The sequence below is a fragment of the Rhinolophus ferrumequinum genome, assembly GCF_004115265.2.
Source record: "Rhinolophus ferrumequinum isolate MPI-CBG mRhiFer1 chromosome 13 unlocalized genomic scaffold, mRhiFer1_v1.p Super_scaffold_3, whole genome shotgun sequence".
NCBI classification, from domain to species: domain Eukaryota; kingdom Metazoa; phylum Chordata; class Mammalia; order Chiroptera; family Rhinolophidae; genus Rhinolophus; species Rhinolophus ferrumequinum.
In genome coordinates, this window is record NW_022680356.1 from 2,864,892 (window position 1) to 2,890,121 (window position 25,230).

The 25,230-nt window shown below is 44.2% G+C and overlaps 1 protein-coding gene across 1 annotated transcript in view; it reads left to right on the forward strand.

Moving 5' to 3' along the window:
* Nucleotides 1-25,230, forward strand: part of VWA3B (von Willebrand factor A domain containing 3B) — a 149,644-nt gene that overhangs the window by 56,883 nt on the left and 67,531 nt on the right. The window contains exons 8-14 of the mRNA XM_033100927.1: nt 3,124-3,320; nt 7,369-7,523; nt 9,650-9,788; nt 11,734-11,865; nt 13,261-13,359; nt 19,099-19,281; nt 24,972-25,102. Coding sequence (XP_032956818.1) covers nt 3,124-3,320; nt 7,369-7,523; nt 9,650-9,788; nt 11,734-11,865; nt 13,261-13,359; nt 19,099-19,281; nt 24,972-25,102 — 1,036 coding nt within the window. The remainder of the gene's footprint in view (nt 1-3,123; nt 3,321-7,368; nt 7,524-9,649; nt 9,789-11,733; nt 11,866-13,260; nt 13,360-19,098; nt 19,282-24,971; nt 25,103-25,230) is intronic.

Sequence of the window (25,230 nt, forward strand, 5' to 3'; positions counted from 1 at the left end):
AAATACCCTCACAGAAACATCTAGAATGATGTTTGACCAAGTACCTGGGTAGTGTGGCCTGGCCAAGTAGACACGTGAGATGAAGCCTCTTCGTGAGGCAGGCATTTGAACCCATTGTGCTGGTGTTGAACCCATTGTGGCTGGAAAATGCTTGGGAACTGTGCCTCAGGGGCGGAGCGGACACTGAGATTCTGGGCCCGATTTGTCATTTTGCTGTGGCCTGGCTACAGCAGTGATGTTTTAAAGCATCGGCCAGTCACTCTTACGCGTTAAAACATGTTCTGAGGTTGATAAGTAGGCCGGAGAAGACCAGGCCAATTGCTTCCATGGACTAGATGTGATCTTCCGTGTGCTTCTCCCACCGTAACTGGCAGAAACTTCTGAGCAATGTGTCACCTGGGAAAGGAAAGCAGTGGAGCCAGGATGAGCTGTGAGCTCACAATAAATGGAGGGATCATCCTAGGCTCTGTAGGCGAGAATTTGTGGGACACTCTTACTGAGGTAACTGCAGGGGATAGAAAGGATCCCTTAACAAGGGACTGTATGACTGCATCAGGCCCTCCCCGCACCCTGCTAGGCAAAATGAGGGCCACCACTAACTGGTATAATTCGCACCGAAAGTGAGAAGATTTCCCCCTCTCACGTTTCTTCAGCTTGGGAGCACCTGGGCTGTTTTTGCTGTTTGACTGCTCTTTCTTTACTATATGAAGTTCAAGTTGCTTTGGGGTCTTCCTCCCAATCCCCTTTTTGGAGTATAATTGGAAGCCTGACTCATGCCCTAAAAGTGACCACACCGCCTGGTCCTGGGTGAAGCTAGGAGTCAGAAGTTAGTCTCTGGCTCATTAAAATCCCTTGTTAAACTTAGTTTGATGTGATGTGTTTTTAGGAAATTATTTTCTGGTAAGCTGGAATTTATCACCGATAAAGGGCCTTACTGTTTTAAAAGAAGGCAACTAGAAACAGAGCAGAAGGTTGTGACAGTGTGCGTGTTGCTTTGGCAATAATTGAATGAAAATTTTATTGCTATTGATCAGAAGAAGGGAGGTGAATAAGAAAATAGGAATACAGAGGAGACAGAGGCTCAGAAGATAGGTAACAATAATTGAGGCAAAACAGCCACCTAGGGATTTCTCACAAGGTAGATACCACTGAGAAAAAAGCTTTATTCTCTCTGTCCTGCTTCCCTGTGATGAAGGCGGCCATGCAGGGAACCTGGGGACCAGAAGCTACGGGAAGCCTCTGATCGGAGCATCTTGTGCAGGGTGAGAGGACACTGTGACTCGTGTCCAAACTGACTGCTGGCATTGGTGATGGTGCCCAAAGGGGCTTTTGGTGCCAGATGGGTTTAAGATTCACACGGTCCTTTGAGATGTTCCAGCTCCAGTAGGTGTCAGAGGACATTATTTAAAAAGTGTTCTATTAAAATTCGAGGACATAGCTCACAGAAAGGATTGATAGACAGATCCTTTAGGTATTATTGAGAAACAGTTGGCTCCAAAGTATTTTATATCTTCAAATCTTATTCTAATTATATATCCCCTTAAATATAGTAATGAGTGGCTGTGGATAATATTTTCATTTCCCTAGTAGTGAGTGCTACCTTTTAGTTAAAAGTGTAATGTGACTTGAATCTGTGTCTGGTGGAAGCATAACTGATGGGGTCACCAACTTATAATATAGAAAGCTCTTTCCATCGTACCCCAAGTGCAAAGCTTGGCTGCATAGTACAGTCATTGGGGAGCTTTGAAAAATCCGTGTCCAGACCAATTAAAACAGAGTCTAATGGGCAGGGTGCAGGCGTCAGTATTTTAAAAACTGCTCAGAGAGTTTCAGTGTGCAGGGTTAGGTCTAAGTGGACATAAGCTGTGTGGGGCCGGTGGACCTAATACTCTGCGGACACTCTATAAAGCCCTGCCCAGCACCCTCCTGGTCCTCCTAGTGCTCGCTGGTCCCAATGGGACTAAAAGCTCAGGGTCCTTCCTGCCCGCCTCCCGGTGGAATGCAGGGAAGTGTTTACCAGTCCACTCACTGTAATAAAGAAGCCCTGGTTTGTAATATCTGCTGATTCCCAGGTTCTGTGAATGCTCCCAGTGTGGTTAGTCTCCCTCTGGCTGTGTGTTACTGCTGTGCGGGGCCGGAGAAAGGGTGCACAGTCAGCTGTCCCAGGCCAGGGCAGCAGCTCCTCTGGGGCACCCCAGATACCCCAGCCCCCCTTAGGGGACAGTAGGGCTTTTGAGCCACCCAGATAAATACTTTGCTACCTGGATGATGGCTGGCTCACGTGGTTTTTCTGCTTATGGAGCATAACACCGCCTCCCACTTAGAGAGTATAGGAAGCCTTTGGAAAACACCGAGGGAATGTGTGGAAGGTTGGGGCTCTTTGGGCAATCGACCTCTGGGTTATACTTTTTCCTGTCAGCCTGACTAAGGTGAGCTGCATAAGTCAGCTCCAGGTGCCAGAACTGACATACGAAGTTTCTGAGCTGGCAAGTTGGGGGCCAGGCTCTGAGTCAGGATAAATCCACCAAGTTCACTGGGGAGCTCCTGTGGGAGGCGGCAGCCCGCCAGCCTTCTGGGGTTGGCCACTTCCACTTCCGTGCAGGTTACACACCCTTACGTGTCCTCCCCCTTGTTACAGAGCACTTCCACATGACTTTTCTCCTTGAATCACTTCAACACACCTAGGAAGGCCAAACAGATGCTATCTGCAGGTGAAGAATTCCGCTGAAGTTCAGAGAGGTTAAGTGGAGTGACTCGCCCAAGTTTGAGCAACTTGCCATCACTTCCAAGCTGGGAAGTGATGGAGGCAGGACTTGAACTCAGAGCCTCCTACCCCAAGTTCAATGCTCTCCCGACACACAACCTTGGTCGGTCTGCCATATCCACCTATGCATGGGGCCAGTCACCTTATGTAGCGGAGGCAGTGAGCTGGACAGCAGCAGGTTCCTGCCTTCTAGTCTTGTGAGCTGATTCTTTGCCAGTCCTGTGTTGGAAAGCATGCTTCTTAAAATGAATGTAGTCTAACAGAGAACATGTGCCAGCCTGGTAAATATCAAAGGGGGGGTGGTGAAATAGGAATGGCTTATAGTATGAATGGCTGATGAGCTGTGATTGCAAACACAGAATTGGGAACATTCTCTGTCCAGAATGAGTCAAATCCGGAAGACACCTGGGACTCTAAGAAGTGGCTACAGAAAAACGGCTTAAAAGCCCAGAGGCTGTCATTTTACGATGTCCTCGCTGACTGCTCCTTCCGCCACTCCGATGGAGTTGTCGATATAAAAGCCAAGCCTGAAAACGAGTCGATGCGGACCAGCGCGGTATGTGAAGCGTCCCGGTAGGCGTGGCCTTCTCTGTCCCCTGTGGTAAGGCCTCCCTCCTGCCAGAGACCAGCAGGACCACGGTTAAAGGCAGCATGGCGGGGATCTGGGCTTTCCACACAGAAGCTCTCTGCTTCCCACCGTGCACTTCTCTACATGGTACTGATGAGAGTGGAGATTCAGTCTGGAAACAGTTTCTAGAGATAAGTAAATTATACAGTAATTGTACACAAGCCAGGAGCTGGGCCTGTAGAGATTCAGGTATTATGAGTCTCAGAATTATTCAACATTGTGACAAAAGAATGGAAGAGAGCAACTGCTGGTGAATATGCCCAAAGCGGGCATTTGTAGGGTCCTCTTGTATTGTCACCATATCAAAGATATGTTAGTCTAGTGACCACCAGCCAGCATTTAGTGGGTTCTTAGTAAATGTAATATCGGATTCTCTAAAGCAGGGGTGTCCAAACTTTTTTCAATGTTTTTTACCAAGTGCCATATGTGGTAAAATACACAAACAGGTGGGCCACTCACTCGAGGTGAAGTACGTAATGCCTCACCTGGTTTATTTAAGTAAACTAAATATATTTTTGGAATTTGCTGTGGGCCAATTAACAATGGATTGCGGACCGCAGTTGGCCCGCGGGCCGCAGTTTGGACACCCCTGCTCTAAGGGGTTACAGTACTTGGAGTGTGTACATTGAGAACTTCTGGAAGCTGTAGTTCCATGGTGCCAGTGGGTCCGAAAGGAGAAGCTCTGGCTCATGTGGAAGGATGGTGGTCTACGGCAGTGGCCCCTAAACTGGAGCACAAGTCAGTTGATGGGGGGTGGGGGGGGGTGCCAAGAATTGGCGTTTATAGCAGTTCCCAGACGATGCTAGAACTGCCGCTCCAGGGGCCACACTTGGAGAAACACTCATGTGAAGAACAGGACCCAGAAGACTCAGAAGTTTAGAATGATGGAAAGACTAAAATGTATTACAATATGAGACAGAAAATTGAGATAAATGAATATCCTAAATTTGTAAAACTGAAGGGAAGCTCTTTTGAAGGTAGTGAAGGGGCAGCAACAGAGCAGATATGCCCATAGGGCAGTGCGGCAGAGACGCTGGGAGAGGGTGTGAAGGGCCTTCTCAAATACCAGCCACTTCTCAGACGCCCCCAGGCTCTGAGTCAATGTCGAGGTCACCACTGAGATGCCTGTCAATTCAGAGGTGAAGCCCCAGTCCCTGACACTCCTTGGGCTTTCTGGCCACAGGGCTCCCCGACTTCCAGGGAAGAGCTTTCCTTTGGGGCTACAAGAGCTTCTTACTGCCGTGTGTTGACAGTGAACTTCAAGGAGGAAAATATAAAAACTGAATTAGCAAAATGCAGAATCGATGTAAGACTCATTTCCTGGCATGTAAGCAGGATACGGAGTAATGGCTGGGTTGCACAGGGAACTCTCGTTTGTTTCCTCCCCAGCACTTTTCTGACTTTGTTGGTATTATTCAGAAATGTTATTAGTTCAGGAAGTCATACATAACTAAATTTTCATGTTTAAAATTCATTAGGCCTTGGATATTGAAAAATAGGACTCCCTATCCACTTGAACATAGCTTATTGCGAGCTCGTGACAGAGTGGGACGCTCAGCCTGTCTTCCACACTGATCTCCTTGTTCTTCCCATTTTAAATGAAATTTTACAGGGAGAGTTTGAAGAATGTGGCTTATAAATGGGGAATTTTACTGTAGGTTTCTAGTGCTAACAAGTAACAATGTGGTAGATGTTGAGAAGCACAGCTCTCCTCTTTCACAAATGTTGGTGAAAAAGGGACAACTTTCTTTTCAGTATTTGGGGATACATATCTGAAACTGGATTTATGCCTAAAGTTGTGATGTGTGTAAGTTAGCGAGAAACAGCCTGTGAAATAAGTGTATTATTTAGGGTTTCCCCAGACTCCCACTGGGTAGGGACCCCTAATGTTGTAACTCTAAAAACCGAACAGTAGGTACGGATCTAGGAAACTCATTACACTGAAAAATAAATGGCTGAAAAGGCCTCGCTGTGTTGCATTCTAAGATAAGTGAGCAGGTGCGAGGAGGAGACAAAAATGCATTGCTAATTGGGGAATTTCAGGCAAAGTCTGGGAACCTGATATTTCGGGGCACCCCTGAAATCGCACCCATAGTTACTGGTGCTGCTTGTGTACAAAGCTGGCCCTGATGTTCAAAAACCCACTCGAGTTGCCCCGTTGCCCCATTTATTCCTCTATTGGCTCAGCCTTCACTATGTACCAGGCAGTGTGATGTGATGGGAAGTGCAGCAGACTTGGGGTGAGAAGACCTGGCAGTGAATGCTGTTGCTAGGACAGTAAGGAAATAATTTAACCTGTCGACTCACTCTCATGCCTGTAATGTGGGTGGTATAAAGTCCAAATTAAAAAATGCATGTCTGAGCACCGTGCCTGGCCCTCGGAGCTGCCCCGTGCATGGTACCTTCCTCCTCCTCTTTATTACAAACACTGCGAGTCAGAAATGAACATTTATGGAATGCCCCTGTGCTTTTCATACAAGGTGAGTGCTTCTGCTCTCACATCACACCTGAGAAAGCTTGGTGTCAGGGCCTCTGAGAGGTCAGGCAGCTGGATCTGAGGCAGCGTGTTTTCTCACACTGTGTTTTCTTATTCCGACATGCTGACCACGTCCCTTGTGATCTGGTGTTCCACTGGCAGTGCATGAGGCACAGTTGGGAGACAGCATGTGGAGGGATTGAGAGTAGGGAGAACTCTTGTGTATGCCATCCCGGGGACGTGGTAAGGGTAAGGGAGGGGCAGCTTCTCCTTCTGTCTGGGCACTGTGATGGAGGGGTCTCCTCATGCCCTTCAGCCCTGTTTGCATCAGTCACCACCCGACCCTTGTCTCCTCCCCGTGTGGCTCTGACCTTCCTCTCTGAGGCGCCTCCCTTCCTCCCTGACCCCAGAACTTCTCCGCCGTGCCCTCTGGAACCAGAAGTCATCAGCAAACCCCCAGAGACTCAGGTGCTCCCAGATGTGTCCTTTGCCTGCTCGTCTGGGCTCTCTCTCTCGCCTTGGTTACTTTCCCATCCCCTGTGGCCCTGGAGCTGGGTGGTGGCCTCCTTGCTCCTCTCTGTTGCTTCTCCGTCATTGTCCTGTCCTCTTCCCATGTCATCAGACAGCCACCTCCTGTGGCTATCACCTACTGAGCCCAGGTCGCCTCTGACATTCCTTGACGATCAAGCTTCTGGCTTGCCGTTACTGGCTCTGTTTTAATTCTTAGTGATGCCAGACCCCTGTGGATGGCCCTTCCCACACCCTGACCTTGCATTGCTCTGACCTCCTCTTCAGCATACAAACATGGTATTATTCCTCCCATGTTAAGAATTACGGCCTTTTGACCCCCGTTGGCCTCTGGCTTTCCTCAGTAGCCTCATTCCTTGGCTCCTCTTTAGAAGTCACCTCCCCAAGTGTTTGACGCATTTCCTTTCCCCAGATCCGCAGTTCTCCTAGGCTTCTCGAACACACTCCAGTCCAAGGCCCCCTCTCCGCCAAAATTCGCTCTCTCCAGGGGTCGAGTCTTAGTCTCTTTCTTACTTGGCCTGTTATACCGTTTGATAAAGTTGGTTATTCCTTGACATTCTTTTACTTGCAGAAAATGCACTGTCCTGTTTGTCCTCCTCCCTTACTGCTGTTCTTTCTCAGCCTTCTTTGTTCCATCCTCCATGGCCCCCACCTCTAAATACTAATGGGCATCAAGGTGCAGCGGTCAGACCTCTCCTGGCTGCACATTGTCCAGATGGGCCCCGCTGGAAACACTAGCTTCCCTGGGGCACAGATAGGATTACATCTTTCTGAGCATCGTTCATGGCCGCAAGCACAGGCCTCTGTACAGATCAGGCCCCACGCATGTTTGTTGAGCCAGCAGTTCAATATTTGCACCATAGGAGAGAGTGCTAAGAGCTGGGTGGATAAGGCAGAGATGGAGGTGCTATCTGGACACTTCTCTTCTCTGCATGGTTTCTGAATTGCTTCTGTCCTTTGTCCTTTCCTTAGGAGACCAACAAGAAGACAATCCATGCGAAATACTGCAGCAGATTTGTCCACGCTCCCTGGAAGGACGGGAGCTTGGTTCACGTCTGTGTTACCAAGGAGAAGTACTCCTGGTACCGTGAGAGCATCTGTGCAGCCCTGGCCCGCATCCAGGACAGGTATTTGCAGCGAGTACAGGTGGTCTAGTCTCTCTTGAAATTCAGACCTGCTTGACCTCTTGGTAAAATCTTAGCCAAGAGCAATGGCCGAGGAGCAGATTAAGTCAAGGCAGCCATCTGGAGGTCTGCCGGTGCCTCTGGTAGTCACAAAGAGGTGTTTGGATTTAGATTCTGAGCTGCCTTGATGCCAGTGCAGACTCTTAAAAACAGTAAACAAAAGTGCAGATTGGTGTTGGCTGTATGTCACTGGAGGGACCAAGGAGAACTCTGCCATGTCTTGTGGGCCCCAGGAACACTGAGACCATTACAACTGTCCTCTCTCCTCTCGCACATGACATTCAGGGCAACTTCCACAATATGTTTATGAGTATCTTAGAAAGCAGCTAGAAATAATTTCACCCACGCCCTCTCAACCCTGCTATTTCTTAAAATCTGGCAGTGCTAAGGAATCTGGTGTGCTAAGATGTCACCTCAGCCCCATGGCGGTAGTCCTCCTTCAGGCCTAGGGGACAACCTCAGACCACAAAGACCAAATCCATGTAGGTGCAGAGGCTTCTAGACAGAGCTGGATTCTGATCCCAGCACTGCCACTTAACATTTTTGTGCGCCAAGTTCCTCATTTATAAAGTGGGAATAATAATGCCATTATAAATATGTTCTCTGGATTAGATTAGACACTAAATCTGATGAGTACAGGTGAGTACCCAGCTTGTAGTGGCCACTTGGCAGTGAGAGTTCTCTCCCTCCTTCTGTGTTTTCTGTTACAAAGCCACGAGCTGTGGAGCCCTTGTCTGCCCCATATTAACTCTCCACAGTCCCAGCTTCTCAAACCCAGCCACTAACGGGTCACTCAGATAAAGTAACCCTGTGTCTGGAGCCTTCTCTGCTTAGGGTTTCAGGGGAGACTTTTGGGAGAGTAGTTTGGATTGCAGGTCAGGGAAAAAGGGTACTGCTTGAAAGACAGCCCCCCTGGCAGCTGCCGGGTCTGTTTGTGCCTCTCCTGCCAGCAGGTGGCGGGTTGTTGGGAGGTTTTCTCTCTCTATTTCCAGAAGACTTAGTGGCGATTTGGTACCATGTCTCCCTCACGTGTGTGTAGTGTTCATCAGGGAAGCCATCTGGGCCTGGAGGTTTTCTTTGTGGGAAGGTTTTTAACTATGTGTTCAATTTCTTTCAATGCATGTAGAGCTGATGTTGGTAATTTATGGCATCTTTGTTTTCTAATCATTATTTTATAGATCTTTTCCAAGAACCAGCTTTTGGTTTCATTTTTTTTTTTTAATTTGCCTTTTTTTGTTTGTTTGTTTTAGTTTCAGGTGTGCAAAACAATGTACTAGTTAGACATTTACACCCCTCACAAAGTGGTAACCCCCTCCCCCAATCTACTACCCCTCTGGCATCGTATATGGGTTTTCTCCTTTCTGTGCTGTTGATTTCTGCTCTTTTTATTTCCTTCTCTCTTCTTATTTTGGGTTTCTTTAGGTGGATGCTACAGAATCCTACAGATTCTAGTTGCCTAGGCCTTGCTGAACTCTGAACTCAGTTTCGGATATTTTCTGCACCTGCACTGCCCACTCCCTCAGGCTTTGCCTACAGCCGTGAACTAAATTTACATTCTGTGATGGCAGCCTGAGCTGGAGCTCAGAAGCAGTCCTGCTCCTCCAACTGCCTGGTGCTCGGTTCCTGGGGGGACCTGGGGTTGCTTGACGCAGTCCGTAAGCCTCATCAAAGCTTCAGAAATGTACTGGCATTACTAGCTTGACTGTATTCAGCAGGGTTAGAAGGACAAATGGTCTGAAGTCAGAGCTGAGGGCTTCAAACTCTCAGTTGACTGGCTGTGATTTACTTTTGGCTTCAGAATCCAGTGTTGGATTTATTTTTCTGTCCTATGGATATTCCTTGTTCTGTTTTACTTGGATTGATGATAGATGGGGGGGCTGATGAGGGAGCCAGCCCACATATAGGATTTTCCCCAAGAAACCCCTCAAAGTGACTGATGCACACACGGAAGGTTGTGTGAAACAATACAGCACAGCCCGGGCCTCCCCAGACGTGTCATTAGGTTCTTAGGAAGATGCTCTTGTTCCCACAGGCTGTAACCACTCACTTTCACCCCATTTCCTGCCTAGGATTAACTGGCTGCAGGATGGGAGTCAAGCCCTTTTTGGAAAAGTACGTAATGACTGCATCTACGTCCTTGTTGATACGTCTCACTCGATGAAGGACAAACTGGACTTGGTGAAGGGCAAGGTCATCCAGTTTATACAGGTTGGATGGAGCTGTCCGTTCATGCATTTGGGGGCCTGTGTATCATGAGTGCACCTGCAGTAGTTGTGGGGGTGCCCAGGTGAGGTACACTCCAGAATCTGCAGGGAAGCCATTCCAGGAAAGAGCTCCCCTTTGCCAGTTAGAGAGCCCTCAGTTCTCCTCTGTAAGCAGAGCTCCCTGGGCGGGTCCTTTCCGTAATGTATGGGTATGCCCATTGCTTCAGGTTTTTCTCTGCCCTGAGATCTGTGGTGTGCACACGCCTCCATGGTTTTCCCAATAAGCTTCAGCTCGGCCTTTGGATTTCAATCTCCAATGTCTGGGAGGGGTGCTGTGTGCCCTGGCCCACCTCAGAGGTGTGGGAGGGAGGAGTGTGGCTGAGCGGTAGGAGCCTCCTGTCCTTATTAATACCGCCCGTGCTGCCTTAGACTTGTGGGACATAAAGCACACGGCTGCGTTTTCTAACCCTGAGTTTCCACACCCAGAAATGGGTGTCACGGGGCTGTCATGAGCCAGTCATACTGACATGAGCATTAACCACAGAAAATAACTGAGGGGAGTGTTGACAACTACAACATTACAGCTTTTAATTTGGTAAACCTCTATTGGAGAAACGGCAGATGGAACGCAAGTGACCAGATATACCATGGAGTAATGGCCTTACCAAATGTGACACTGTTTCAGATTTCCTTGTCTTAAGCATATTGCATTTAGTGTGCATGTTCAATACACCAGTAATATCAGCATTAAAGACAGCATTTGATGTCACATTATATACATAAACTTGTACATATACGAGGTGTGATCAAACAATATGGTGAGTGCTGCTGCTGAGCGCTACCCAGCGGAAAGGCAGGGATCTTCAATACGGGAAGCGGCGCCTCGAACCTTAGTTAACAGTGTGTGATGTTTCAACTTGTTTGGTGCAGTCAGTCGGGAGTGAGCTATGGTTCAGAGAAGGTGTGTTTTAAAGTGTGTAATAATCATCCTCCATTATGACAACGCTCCGTGTCACACATCACTTCTGGTACAGCAATTTCTGTCAAATGAAAACATTGCAGGGGTGGACGAGTGGCTTAGTTGGTTAGAGCATGATCTCTGGGCAACAGGGCTGCTGGTTCCATTCCCACATAGTCCAGTGAGCTGTGCCTTCCACAACTAGAATGAAGACAACGAGCTGCCACTCAGCTGCCACTGAGCTCCTGGGCGGCCAGATGGCTCAGTTGGTTGGAGTGCGTACTCTCAATCACAAAGTTGCCGGTTCGACTCCCGCAAGGGATGGTGGGCTGTGCCCCTTGCAACTAAAATCGAAAGGACAACAACTTGATAGGTTCTGGGAAAAACACGCTGTTCCCCAAGAAAGTCCTGTTCCCCTTCCCTAATAAAATCTTTAAAAAAACAACAAAAAAACCCCCCAACATTACAGTGTGTCCTCGTCCACATCCACCTTATTCACTGAATCTGTCACTGTGCAATTTCTTCCCCAAAGTCAGAATGATTCAGGACATAGAAGCAGCCATGACAACGCAACTAAAGATACTCATGAAAGAGGACTTCCAGAACTGCTTCAGAGAGTGGCAAGAATGATGGGATAAGTGTGTTCGAAGAAAGGGGGAGTATTTTGAGGGCAATTAATGGCAATGTGTCTTTTACTATAATAATTTTTTTAAATTTAAACGTTTACCATATTGTTTGATCACACCTTGTATGTTATATATACAACATATTCATACATATATACATTTGTAAAGGTTAGTATCCAAACTATGTAGATGTTTTACTTAAATGCCTTTTGTGCTAGAAAAGACTTTCTCTATTGAATGTAATTTTTAGCTTCTAGAACTGAAAATAGATATCATAGTGATTAAAATTTATCAAACCATGACCTATCCTAATATTTTTTTACATTTGAGTGGTTTTGTGCCTAAATAATCATCATCTCTTACAGGAACAACTGAAATATAAAAGGAAATTCAATTTTGTGCAGTTTGATGCTCAAGCAGTTGCTTGGCGGGAAAAACTTGTTGAAATTGATGAAGATAATTTGAAAGGGGCTCAGTCCTGGGTTAGAGACATTAAGGTAAGGTGGGGGCTGGGTCTGGGAGGAGCAGCCTGACTTGATCACCTGCTGAGGTTATCATGGCAGGCACATTCTGGGGAGAGTGCTTTGGGCTCCAGCGATGGCGGTGGCTTCACATAGACACTCACTGTGTTTACAAACATTACATTAATCCCGTCTCATTAGTTTATATCTTCACTCGGGGTGTGGCCTTGTCAGCAGTTCTGAGCCCAGCACCTAGCTCTGATCCCTCCTGCAGGTGGGGAGGGTTTTTTTTTTCCCTCTTTCCTTCCACCAGCTGTCCTGGGTTTTCACCAGTGCCTTAGGACGCCTGGCGAGGATCATGTTTGCGTCAAACCAGTATTGATGCATGACACCCAGTGTTCGGCTAACACAGTGTGGTTTGTGCCCTTCTCCTCTCCTCCCCACCACACACAGATGAAGGCTTTTGTTTTCTAGGGGAGGTACAGGGGAAGGGACTCCTGGGAATTCATGTGTCGCTGTTCCCCTTTCCCATCCCTGCACCGTGAAGGGGATGGTCCCCAGACTCTTCCCTGTCTTTTCTGTGAGCACCTTGTGGGGTTTGTGGTGAAATGGCCCTCAAGAGAGCGCGGATCCTCCCATCATTGTGGCCTCCGGCTCTTCAGCCTGCAGCCAGTGCACACCTGGGCAGCGTCTGCCAGCACCAGTTGCCCCAGTCAAGCTTTTCTTATGAGAATCCGCTGCACCCGGCCCAGGAAGCCTGACTCTGCAGGTGCCCAGTCTCCCATATTTTGGGCCAGTTGGTTGCCCTGTGACCCGAGCACTCTGATGGGCGTAACAGCAGGCACATGCTTGCTGTTTGTCTGGCTTTTTCTCATTGTGAGTTTTGGGGTGACATCCTTGCCAGTGCTCTGCATCCCTGGGCAGAAACTGCAGGAGTTTTTTAAATTGACAATTTCTTTGCTGTACTTCCAGATAGCTAGTGATACCACATTGTGTTAGCCGAATGCTTGGTGTCATGAATCAACCCTGGTTTGACGCAAACGTAATCCCTGCCAGGTGTCCTCAGGCTGTGTGTTCCGCTGTCAGCCTAACGAGCAGTAACTGTGTTAGTGCCTCACACAGAAGCACACAAAGATAAAACATCATCAAGAGCTCTGCATCAGGACAGGAAGTCCACAGTCCTGGCTTCCTGCTGTCTGTGACCGTCAGGATAGTGGCTACGGCACACCCAGGTGTTTGGCTTCTGGGAATTTCTGGGCTTAAATTATCTCAGTACAATTCTAATTTATTTTTATTTCACAAGTACTTTTCTTTCTTTTGGGGAAAGCAGAAAATCACACTTGTGTGAGGTCATCTTTGAGATTCAAATGTATGCTTGGTCTCTCTCTCCATCTCTCTCTCCCTCGATCCCTCTCTCCTTCCCTCCTGTAGACTGGAAGTTCCACAAATACTCTGCATGCCCTGCAAACTGCTTTAGCTGATAAAGAAACACAAGCAATCTACCTTTTGACAGATGGAAGACCTGATCAGGTACTTATGAAAGTTGGGGAGAAAGAGGGACTCACCAGTACCCTGAAAGTCATGACTGAGAATGGGTTTGGGGGGACCTTTTCGGTTTCCATTTGAAACCTTTTGGAAGGTATTTCCTGGGCTGAGGGACCCAGAACTGAGGTGAGAAAATGCATGGAGGAATTCCTTTGCCAAAACACTGAGGAGAATTTGTGACTGTGACTTTGGTTACTGCAAAACAGACCTGCGAAACAGGTTTGGCTTGGAGACCAAACCCATGTAAGGCGATCTCTACCTTCCATTGAAGACTGGTGCATATTTTATTAAAAAAGCTAAGAATGAGAAGATTCTTTTTGATTTTTTCCTTTGGACATTCTGAATTTAAACATGTCACTACACAATGTCCTTGGTTTTACCCCTAATTTTAACTTAGTAATCATTTAAACAAAAGCAGGTCTTTCTAGTGGAATCTTCTTTGTTTTGTTTAGCCTGACTGGAAAATGTTTGAAAAGTTTTAGTGGAGTCTGTTCATCTTCTTTTGAGCTTTGTGAATGAAAGACTAATGCTCTGGGCATGAAAGCAATATGCAGACCTACAGGCCAGTACAATGTAAGTGAACCACTAACGTGAATTAGTGCCAGCTTATTTCCTTCATTGTGAGGTGTTTGCACATCCAGTAGTCCAGGACTTAAACAGGAAAGCAACGGAATTTTACTGCAGCGTTACATTTATGGCAGACAAATTGTATGGAAAGTGAAATTTTATATTCTTTTTTTCCCCCTTCTTCTTCTTAAAGAAGTCCCTCTAACATTCCTTGTAATTCTGGTTAGGTGGTGATGAACTCCTTTAGCTTTTTCTTCTCTGGGAAGCTTTTTATCTGTCCTTCAATTTTAAATGATAGCCTTGCTGGGTAAAGTGATCTTGGATGTAGGTCCTTGCTTTTCATCACTGAATATTTCTTGCCAATCCCTTTTGGCCTGCAAAGTTTCTGCTGAGAAATCAACTCAGCAGTCTTATGGGAGCTTCCTTATAGGTTACTAGTTGCCTTTCTCTTGTTGCTTTTAAGATTCTCTCTTGGTCTTTAACCTTTGGCATTTTAATTATGATGTATCTTGGTGTGGGCCTCTTTGGATTACTCTTGTCTGGGACTCTGCACTTTCTGGACTTGTATGTCTGTTTCCTTTGCCAGGTTAGGAAATTTTTCCATGGTTATTTCTTCAAATAGGTTTTCAAATCCTTGCTCTCTCTCCTCTTTCTCATACCCCTAAGATGTGAATGTTGGTACGCCGTTGTTGTCTCAGAGGCCCTTTAAACTCTCCTCATTTTTTAGTATTCTTTTGTCCTTTTGCTGTTCCAGTTAGGTGTTTTCTGCTATCTTGTCTTCCAAATGGCTGATTCGATCCTCTGCTTCATCTAGTCTGCTATTGATTCCATCTAGTGCATTCTTCATTTCAGTTATTGTATTCTTCACGTCTGACCATTCTTTTTCATGGTTTCTGTGTCCTTTATCATGCTTGCGATCTCTGTGTTGAAGTTCTCATTAAGTTCCTTGAGCATTCTTATAACCATTGTTTTGAACTCTGGATCTGGTGGATTGTTTGCCGCCACTTCATTTAGTTCTTTTTCTGGAGTTTTCTCCTGTTCTTTCATTTGGGATGTTTCTTTGTTTCTTCATTTTCGCTGCCTCCCTGTGTTTGTTTCTATGTATTAGATCTATGTCTCCCAGTCTTGGCCTGGTGGTCTTATGTAGCAGGTGCCCTCTGGGGTCCAGTGGTGCAATCTCCCTGGTCACCTGGTATTCCAGGAGTGTCCCTTGTGTGGGTTGTATGTGTTCTCCTCTGTTATAGTTGAGCCTTGATAGCTGTTGGCATGTTGGTGGGTCAGATTGACCTTCAGGCTGACTGGCTGTGGGATCTGGCCACATTCACAGGTTATGGGCTGCTGTGCAAGGGACTTACTCTGCAGAGAGAATTTTCCTCAACAGACCCTGTTGCATGCTGAGACCACCCTTTGGGTGCGCTGCTTGTGGAGCTAATTGGGTGGTGCTCTGTTGTGCTATGAAGCTGACCCCCAGGATGTTAATTCTGGGGCTTCTTGGGAGGGGCTCTGGTGCAGGCCCAGGTCAGCCACTGCCTCTGATGAGTTGGGGACTACCTGGTAGGAGCTACACAGAGATCCAGAGTTGGTCACTGCCTGTGCTGGATCTGGAGGCACATGGAAGAGGCCACACTGTGAACCAAGGATGGCTGTCACCAGTACTAAGCCTGGGGTAGCTCTGCAAAAAGCCCAGGACCCAAGACCTGCTGGTGCCTGCTGGCTCCCATAAAGCTCAGCCACTGATAAAGCCTCATGGGGTATGCAAGTTGGGTGACGTAGATTCTCCGGGAGTCACCAGGGTGGGTCAAGTGGTGTTCACCACGTTAATATAGATGTTGGTTTGGTGCCAATACTAAGCCTAGAGCTACCCAGCAAAAGGCTCAGAGCACACTGACGCCAGCCGCCACCTGCCTGGGTCCCACTGACCCCCGAGAGTTGTCCAAGAAAGACTGTAGCTGGGGCTGGCTACTGGCTGTGAAAGTGCTTCTGGTGGCGCATAAGTTGAGGTTAGCTGTTTGCTGCTGAAAGAGCCTCCTGGAGTGGGCAGGGCAGGGCTGGCTGCTGGTCAAGGAAAGTAACTCCCGTGTTGCACGAGTTGGGTGGGGCAGAGTCCCAGGGAGTCACAGAGTGGAGCAAGGTAGTTCACCAGTTTAATACAGATTCAGATTTGGCCATGTGAGGGAGAGCACCTGCCTGTAGGCTACCCAGGAGGAAGGTTCTATACAGGGAAAATGGTGACTATCCCTCCAGTCCTCGCCCCAAAGCCACACAGCTAAGTCTCTTCTGGTATGTCTCTTGCACCTCCTAAGTTACCGTCCCTCTGTGCCTGTGAGCAAGTGAGTTTGTGCGTGGGCCGTTTAAGAGGTTGCCTGGGTTTCCCTCAGCCTTCCATCTCATCCAGATGGTTGGATTCCCCAGTGTTTTGCACAATCAAATGTTGAGGGGGCTCCTCTTGTACTCTGGGCCGGGGGACCTAGTGTGGGGCTGGGACCCCTCATTCCTTGAAATGGAGGGGACCTGCATGGCCGAGATATCCCTCCTGATTCTCACCCGCCTCACGGAGGTGGGAGGTGGCCTGTTCCGCATCTCCACCCCTCCTACCAGTTTTGATGTGGCTTCTTCTTTATATCCTTAGTTATAGGACTTCTGTTTAGCTAGTCTTCAGAGTTTTCTCAAGGTTGATTGTTCTATAATTTAGTTGTAATTTTAATGTGGTCATCGGAAGAGACAAGCACAGCATTTACTTCACCATCTTGCCCCTCTCTCCCAACAATATCTAAAGTGAAATGTATTTGGAATGATTTTCCCATCAACTTCACTATATTGTCTCTGTAGAAGCAATGTATTGTACCCTGCTTATATTCCATGTGTTGTGCCAAGGTTTGAGGCTGCAATGATGAATAATATCCCTGCCTTAGGGAAGCTGACTTGCAAGGGGATGTGTTAGACATACACAGTTAACTCTGACAGGATAATGGGAGTGGGCTGGCCTGTGCTGAGATGTCTGGGAGCACAGTGTGATGAATTTTGTTGGACACGATGGAGAGACAACAGGCAAATTTCCACCGGGGAGGGGACATTTCAGCTGTATCTGGAAAGAGGTGAAGGAATTTTCTAAAGAGGAGATTACTGGTATCCTGGGCAGAGGGAACAGAGGGGCTGCTCAGAGAAACAATCTGAGAGCAAGGGCTCTGATGGAAGAGTGCAGGGTGGAGTCTCGAGAGTTAGATTGGGGGAGACTGGGAAAGTCCTTGAATGCCACTTGGAAAGGATTAGCTTCACCACAGTAAGGGCTCTCAGAGGAGCAGATGGTCCCATCCACCCATATTTTAGAAATATGCCTCCTTAGTGCCAGGGAAAGACTAGATCTTGATGAGACTGGTAAGGGCCCACCTCAGTTAGGAACAGCAGAAATGGTGATAAGAGGACTCTTCAGAGATGAGATAATGGAAGTAGTCTCAAAGGACTTGGTGACCAACTTGGCAGGTGGGAGGGGCAGCATGAGGAGAGGTGGGAGCAAGGGAGAAAGTAGTCAAGATGATTATAATGATTATGCTATTAACTGATTTAAATTCAAAGAAGGAGCAGGTTTGGGGGTTGCTGTTAGAGGAAGCTGAGCTTGAGCACCTATAGTCCATGGATTCCAGAAGCCCCCAGAAATCTGGGGCTGGCATTTGGAGAAGATGGAGGCTGGAGATTCTGATTTGAAAGTCATCTGGACAAGGGGTCTTTTGCTATTTAATAAACTCTTACTGATTTTATTGCAATTTATAAAACATAGACAAGCATATAAGCATAAGAAAGAACAAAATTTAAATCGTTTATAATTCAATTTTGTGTTCTGCTTTTTAAAAAAATATATGGAGTTTTTTTCAAGTTATGAGAAATGTTTCAGAAACATCATTCTCAATGACTACATCATATTCTGTTATATAGATTTTATAAAACTTCTACCTTAAAAGTTAATTTTTTATTTAATTTTTGAATAGCAGTACATTTTCATGGTACAATTACAAAGGTACAAAAAGATGTATAGAAAAAATTCCCCCTTCCACCTCCTGTTCACTAGCTAAGAGGCAATGCATGTTACCAGTTTCTTGTATCTTCTTTCAGAGATAATTTGTTTGCAAGCACATATGTATTGATATATATTTCCTTTTAAAATGTACGAATGGTGGGTAGCATGTTACACACAAAATTCTGACCTTTATTAATAGGACAGTATACCTTGGAGATTGCTTAATATCATTTCATAAAGAGCTTCCTCATTTTTTATAGCTGCTACTATTCCACCACACAGCTATTTAGCCATGTCCCCTGGAGATGGACATTAGATTGTTTTCAGTCTTTTTGTTATACACAATGTTGCAAAAGTAGTTGTGTACATATATCATTTTGCCCATTATGAGTATATCTGTAGCATAAATTCCAAGAAGTGGACTCAGTCAAACGGTATATGTTTTGATAGATACTGCCAAATAGCCCCCAAAGAGGATGCACCCAGTAACATTCCGCTAGCAGGGTATTGAGAAGGCATAGTCTTTCCAAAACTACTTCACAAGACAGTTGTTAGGATTAAGTGGGATATTATGTCCCAGCAGAGTGCCTAGCACACGGAAGGACACTTAATAAATGTTTCTTTATTCACCCCCTGTGGGAGGCACATTGACCATGGACTGTCTGAAGATGGAAATTGGTTTTTTGGTGGAGGTGCTTTGGAAGCCACATCAAGATCCAGGGACCCCATTCTGTGGAATCCCACCCCAATGCCAGGATGTTCTACTCATGGCTTATGACTCCAGTATGTAAAGTGGTCTAATGCATAGCCCAACACTTGAAGAGCATGGACTCTAAGCTTAGGTGCACCAAAAGCTGAATAACTTGGTTAGCCAAGTCTTTTCCAGATTCTTTTCCCCACCACATCATGAACCCTTGGAGGGCAAGGTCTGTGTCCCTGGTCTTTGTACTCTTACTGTCTGGTAGTGTTTGCTTTGCTTACTGAATTGGACCAACACCTTCCTAAGAAACCACTCACTACTATATAGGGAATTACTAGTTGAGTATTTCACCATCACTAGCAAATTCTAAGGGTTTTCATGTCTTATTTTTTTGTTCTCTTTTATCATATCCCATTCCCCTTCCCCTCAAAACTTATCATTTCAGCCACCTGAAATGGTTATAGACCAAGTCAAAGTTTTTCAGAAAATTCCTATTTACACCACCTCTTTCAATTACAATGATGAGATTGCAAATGGCTTTTTGAAAGAGCTTGCTGCTTTGACTGGAGGAGAGTTCCATTCCTATAATTTTGGCTTCAAGGATTCCTGTCCTCCAGAGCCTGTTCAGGTAAGAGCTTGGTGAGCTGAGAAGAGTGTTCACTAGATTGAATATTACAGGCTGGAGGCCCGTGGACAGTACCTGAGTTGGGAAAACAACAACCACAAAGACAATTAAGTCACACAATGAATCAACGAGTGTACCAGTGTTTCTCAGAATGTGGTCCAAGGACCACTGGACTAGGGCATTTGTAAAAATGCAGATTCCTGGGTCTTACTTCAGAGCTACTACATCAGGTTCTAGGCACAGAGGCCTGAGAATCTTAATATATTTGGTTTTTCTTCTAAACTTTTTATTGTGGAAAGTTTCAAACATAAACAAAAGTAGAAGTTATATGGGCCCCCGTGTCAGTCAAATTCAACAATTATCTACATTTTGCCAAACTTCAGGAATCTGTGTTTTTAACAAGCCTCCCAGGGGAATCCATAAGTGGAATTTGTTAATCACTGTTGTTTATAGAAATTTGTGGGAAACTTTCAAAAAATTCAGATGCTAAGTAGTTCTCCTGACTTCTTAGACTATATTACCATGGGACCATCTGATAAAGCAATTCATTCTAATGGGCTAGTGGGAGAAAGTAAATAAAATTCTGTTTTCCAGTCCTCTAGTCTGGAAAACGCGTGAGGATATGCATTTCAGAGTGCCCTAGTTGAGAATGTGTTTGTCATCTTACTGTCTATATTGAGGAGTGACTTTAAATCCAGAACCAGCCAGTGCTTGCATGTGAGGAAACTGCTGGGGTCTGGGTCATGAATCATCCAAGAGGATTCAGGGAATTCTGAGCTCACACAGAGCTGGGAATAGTGACTACTTCCATGAGCTAGATTAGAAACCTTATAATCCTAAGGCATTGGGTAGAGTATACAGAATGGTCTTGCCTCAGTGTTGGTAACAACCTAACACAGCTGCAGTTCTGCCTAGAAAGTGTTGAATGCAAGACCTGTAAAGATCAAAGTGTTTCCAAGGAACTTAACTGAATCCCTGAACAAACCCCAGGAATATGTATAGGAAAGCAAAAAGATCCACCACCCAACAAAGTAAAATTGAAAATTTCTGGCATCCAATTAAATAGTACCAGGTATACAAAGAAGCAGGAAAATAAAGGCCCATAGTAAGGAAAAAATTCAAACAGAAAAATTAAGATATACACATAACTGAGTGAGATGTTAGTGTCACATTAAGATAGTTATTGTCATTGTATTTGATATATTTAAAAAGTTAAGAGACGTGGAAGACACAAGTAAGACACAAATCAAACTTCTAGACATGAAAACTACAATGTATGAGATGAAAATACATGGAATGTGATGAATAGATGATCAGACATGGCAAAACATAAGATTAGTAAATTGCAAGGCAGCAATAGAAGCTATCCAAAAAATGCAACTCAGAGAAGAATTAAAACCAAAAACAAACAAAAAACTGGACATTAACAAGCTGTGGGAAAATTCAAGTAGCTTTAATAAATCTGTACCTGAAGCAATAGTGGCCAGAAAATTTTCAAATTGTATTAAAACTAGAAATCCAGAGATCAAAGAAACTCAGTGAATCCCAAGCACAAGAAACATGAAGTAAACCACCCCAAGCCACATCAGAATCAAACTTCTCAGAAGCAGTGACAGAGAAAATCTTAAAAGAATAAGGAGAAAGAAGACACATTATGTACAGAGAAAGATAAGGATGACAGCAGATTTCTCATCAGAAACAAGGCATGTAAAAAGATAGTGGAGTGACATTTTTAAAGCACTGAAAGAAAAAACTCATCGTTGAATCTATAAACTGAAAATATTTTTCAAAAAGAAATGTGAAATAAAGACTTTTAAATATATACAAAAACTGAAAGAAAAAAGAAGATGGAATGCCCAGGGACCTCTAAACTTAAGGAATGACATGGCGATGACTCCTTTGGGTTTTATTATTGTTTCCCATATATCCCAGATAGAGCACTACAGAAACCTCCAACCTAGTCTCTAAAAGACACAGACAAAAAAAAAAAAAAGAAAAGAAAAAGAAAAGGAAAAAAAGGTTCAAGAAAAATCTGTTTCCCCTAGCCAAAGGACCAGGAAAAAGGTGTCCTAAAAACAGAAAACTTTTTGGCAATATCTGCCCTACTTCACATACGTAAATGGAAAAACTGTACCCCCTTCCCTGGGATTTCACTGGAGCTGAGCAGTTAGCTAAGCTTCCGCACCGCTGTCCTGTCTCATGGAAATTAATGAGGGTGCTCTGCAAAACCCGCCAAGTGGTGTTAGCACAGCTGAGCAGAGCATTCGTCTTCCATTCCCCACACAGTAAAAGCAGATGGCGACGCCATGATTTCTCTGGGAGCAGTCAGTAGGACTGAATGGGAAGCTGGTTCTGTAAACTACACTAAGGCATTTAAAACAAATCTCAACTAATTTAAAAGAACTGAAATCACACAGAGTTTGTTCTCTGACTATGGTGGAATAAAACTAGAAATTCATAATGGAAAGACAGCGGGGAAACATCTAAACACCTGTAATTTAAACAAAACAGTTCTGAAGAATCCAGGGATCAAAGAGGAAATCTCAAAGGAAATAAAAAATACTTAAAACTGAATGAAAACAAAAACACCACATACCATACTATTTGGGATAAAGTAAAAACAGTGTTGGGAGTGAAATTTATAGCACTAAATGCTTATGTTGGAAACAAGGAAAGTAATTTAATCAACAATCTGAGTTTCTACTCCAAGAAACTAAAACAAGAAGAGCAACGTAAAACCAAAGTAAGCAGGAGGAAGGAAACAATAAAAGAGCATAAATCAATGAAATAGAAAATAGAAAAATAAAGAAAATCAATGAGACAAAAAAACTCTTTGGTGGGGGCAAGCTTAAGAATTGATAAAGCCTCTTGCAAGACTGACAAAGACAAAAAGAGCACTCACAAAGCACTAATAGCTGGAATGAAATAGAGAATATCACAATAGCTCTTGCAGTCATTAAAAAGATGATAAAGGAATATAATGGACAACATTGTACTCAAAGTTGACAACATAGAAAATGGATCACTATCACAAAAACCGCAAACTACCAAAACTCAACCAAGATAAAATGGACAATGTGAATAGCACTAAAATCATTTTTAAAATTGCATTAATAATTTTAAAATTTCTCAAAAAGAAATACTCAGGCCCAGGTGGCTCCATGGATAATTTTACTAAACATTCAAAGAATACCTAAACCAATTTATTTCAAAAAATCGGGAATATAGTTAATGGTATTATAACAGCTATATACGATGTCAGAGGGATAGTAGACTTGAGGGGTGTCACTTTGTGAGGGGGGTAAATGTCTAATCATTATGCTGTTTTGTACACCTGAAACTAATATACTAAAAAATAATAAAATAATTAGATAGATAGATAGATAGATAGATAGAAATAGAATAGGAGGGATCACTTCCTAATTCATTTTATGAAGCTAGTAGTACCTTGACACCAAAACCAGATAGACAGACAGTATTTAAAAAAAAGAAATCTACATAGCAATCTCCCTCATGAACAAAGATGTAAACATCCTCAATAAAATATTAATAATCTGAATTCAGCAACACATTAAAAGAATTATACATCATGCCAAGGGGGATTTATTCCAGATATACAGGCTGGTTCAACATTAAAAAAAATCAATGAATGTTAATCCAGTGTGGCGTGCCAGCCGCCACAAATCGAACAGTTCCTGAATGGGTGAGTGGGAATGAAAAAAGACACTCACACAAAATGATGATGCGGCCGGTCTTCAGTGATCCTGAAGCGCGGAGTTTACTTTCCTTTACCAATATAAACCACCTGTGTACGTGCAGCTTAACAATCACGAGTGAGCATTTCCTCATTGAAAGTAAAATTTGCAACTTTTACATATGAACTACAGACTCACTGAAACTCTCCCAAAGTCATTATCTCAATGACAAAGCCCACCAATTACCCTGATAATCATCAGTGATCTGTGTCCGGGAACTGGCCGTTCCCACCTCATTCCTTAGTAGCTTACAAGCACCCTCCAGGTGTAAGCAGAGACAATGCCTCAGGAACTAAAAACTGAGCCAGTCTGCAAGGCTACAGAATAAACAAGAAATCATGGCTCCCCACAATCCAGCATATCAGCAGGCTAAAGAAGAGAAATCGTGAGCAGGAATTGTTTGTGCAGGAAAAGCCTTGACCAAATTCAGTGCCCATTCATGATTAAAAAGACAAAAAACAAACACAAACAACTCGCAGCAAAATAGGAATAGAGGGGAATTTCCTCAATTTACGTCACCATAACACCTACAGCCAAAATAATAATAGTGAAAGATTGATTAATTTCCTCTTAAGAGCAACAAAGAGACAAGGGCATCCATTCTAACCACTTAGCATACTACCAGAAGCTTTACCCATGACAAGACAACCAAAGAAAGAAAAGGCATATAAATAGGAAAGGAAGAAATAGAACTGTCCCTTTTTGTAGATAACATATTGTCTGTAGGCAGCCCCATGAAAGCTACAAAAAACAAAACAAAACCAAACCACTAACTTTTGGAACTATTAGTTCAGCAAGGTCACTGGTTACAAGATCAATACACAAAATTTAATCCCATTTTGGTAAAGTAACAGTGAATTTGCAGAAGTCAAAATTAAATAGTCAATAGCATTTATAATTGCTTGAAAGAAAATGAAGTATTTAGGTGTACATTTAAAAATATGTACTGGTTTTTTATGCTGAAAGCTTAAAAATGCAGAAGTAAGAAATCAAAGACTCAACATATTAGAGATGTCAGTACCCCCTTATTTGATCTATAGGTTTAATAAAATTTCTATCAAAATCCCAGAAAGGTTCTTTATACCCATACTGAAGCTTATTCTAAAATTTATATGGCAAGACACAGTCCCTAGGAAAGCTTAAACAATCTTGAAGAAGAAGACTAAAGTGGGAATAAAGCTTACTCTGTAGCTATATTAATCAACTGACTCTGGGTGGTGAACACACAATGTGACATATAGATGATGTATTACAGAATTGTACACCTGAAATCTCTGTAACTTTACTAACAATTGTCACCCCAATAAACAAACAAAAAAAGACAGGATGGCTTTGGGGGGTAATATAGATGAATGGACTAGCCCTGGAAACAACTCAAATGTCCATGAACAGGTGACTAAACTTTGGTATCCAGTACACAATATACCACTCAGCAATAACAATGAATGAGCTATTGATTCATGCCACATGAGTGAATCTCAAAATAATTAAATGAGTGAAGGAAACTAGACCAAAAAAAGAGTACATATTTTATGATTCCATTTATATTAAATTCTAGAAAATGGAAACTAACATATAGTGACAGAAAGCAGATAAATAGTTGCTTGGGAATGGGGGAAAGGGGTCTTAAGGTGGATTTACAGATTTACAATGGGGCCCGAGGATACTTTTGGGAGTTGATATGTTTATCATCTTGATTGCAGTGATGATTTCAAACAGGTATGAGTGTCAAAACTTTTTAAATGGTACACTTTCCATATACTCAGCTTATTGTATGTGAATCATACCTCGATGAAGCTGTTGAAAAATGGAATAATGTAAGAACTACCTGAATTCTTTCGATTCTTCTTTTCCTGCTGCAGTTGGTTTTGTTTTAGAAATGTTTGCAGTGTGAACTCTTGTACAGTCTCATGGTGTATTCACTTCTCATTTTGGCAGAGTGAAGATCTGACTCTTTTAATTCAGGAAATGGAGCAGGGACGCCGTGACCTGGAGAAGGTGCAAAGCCTTTACTCCGAGTCCTTGATCATGGACTGGTGGTACAACGGTTCAAAGGAGGGAGATGATAAGTGAGCATGCCACACCGCTTGTCCCCACTGGGGTCCTCTCATGCTCTGCTCCCTCTCTTTGACACTTCTTCCTACTGCTATGCTTTGTGAAATTTCTTTTAGTGAAAAGAATCACATAGTATGATTAT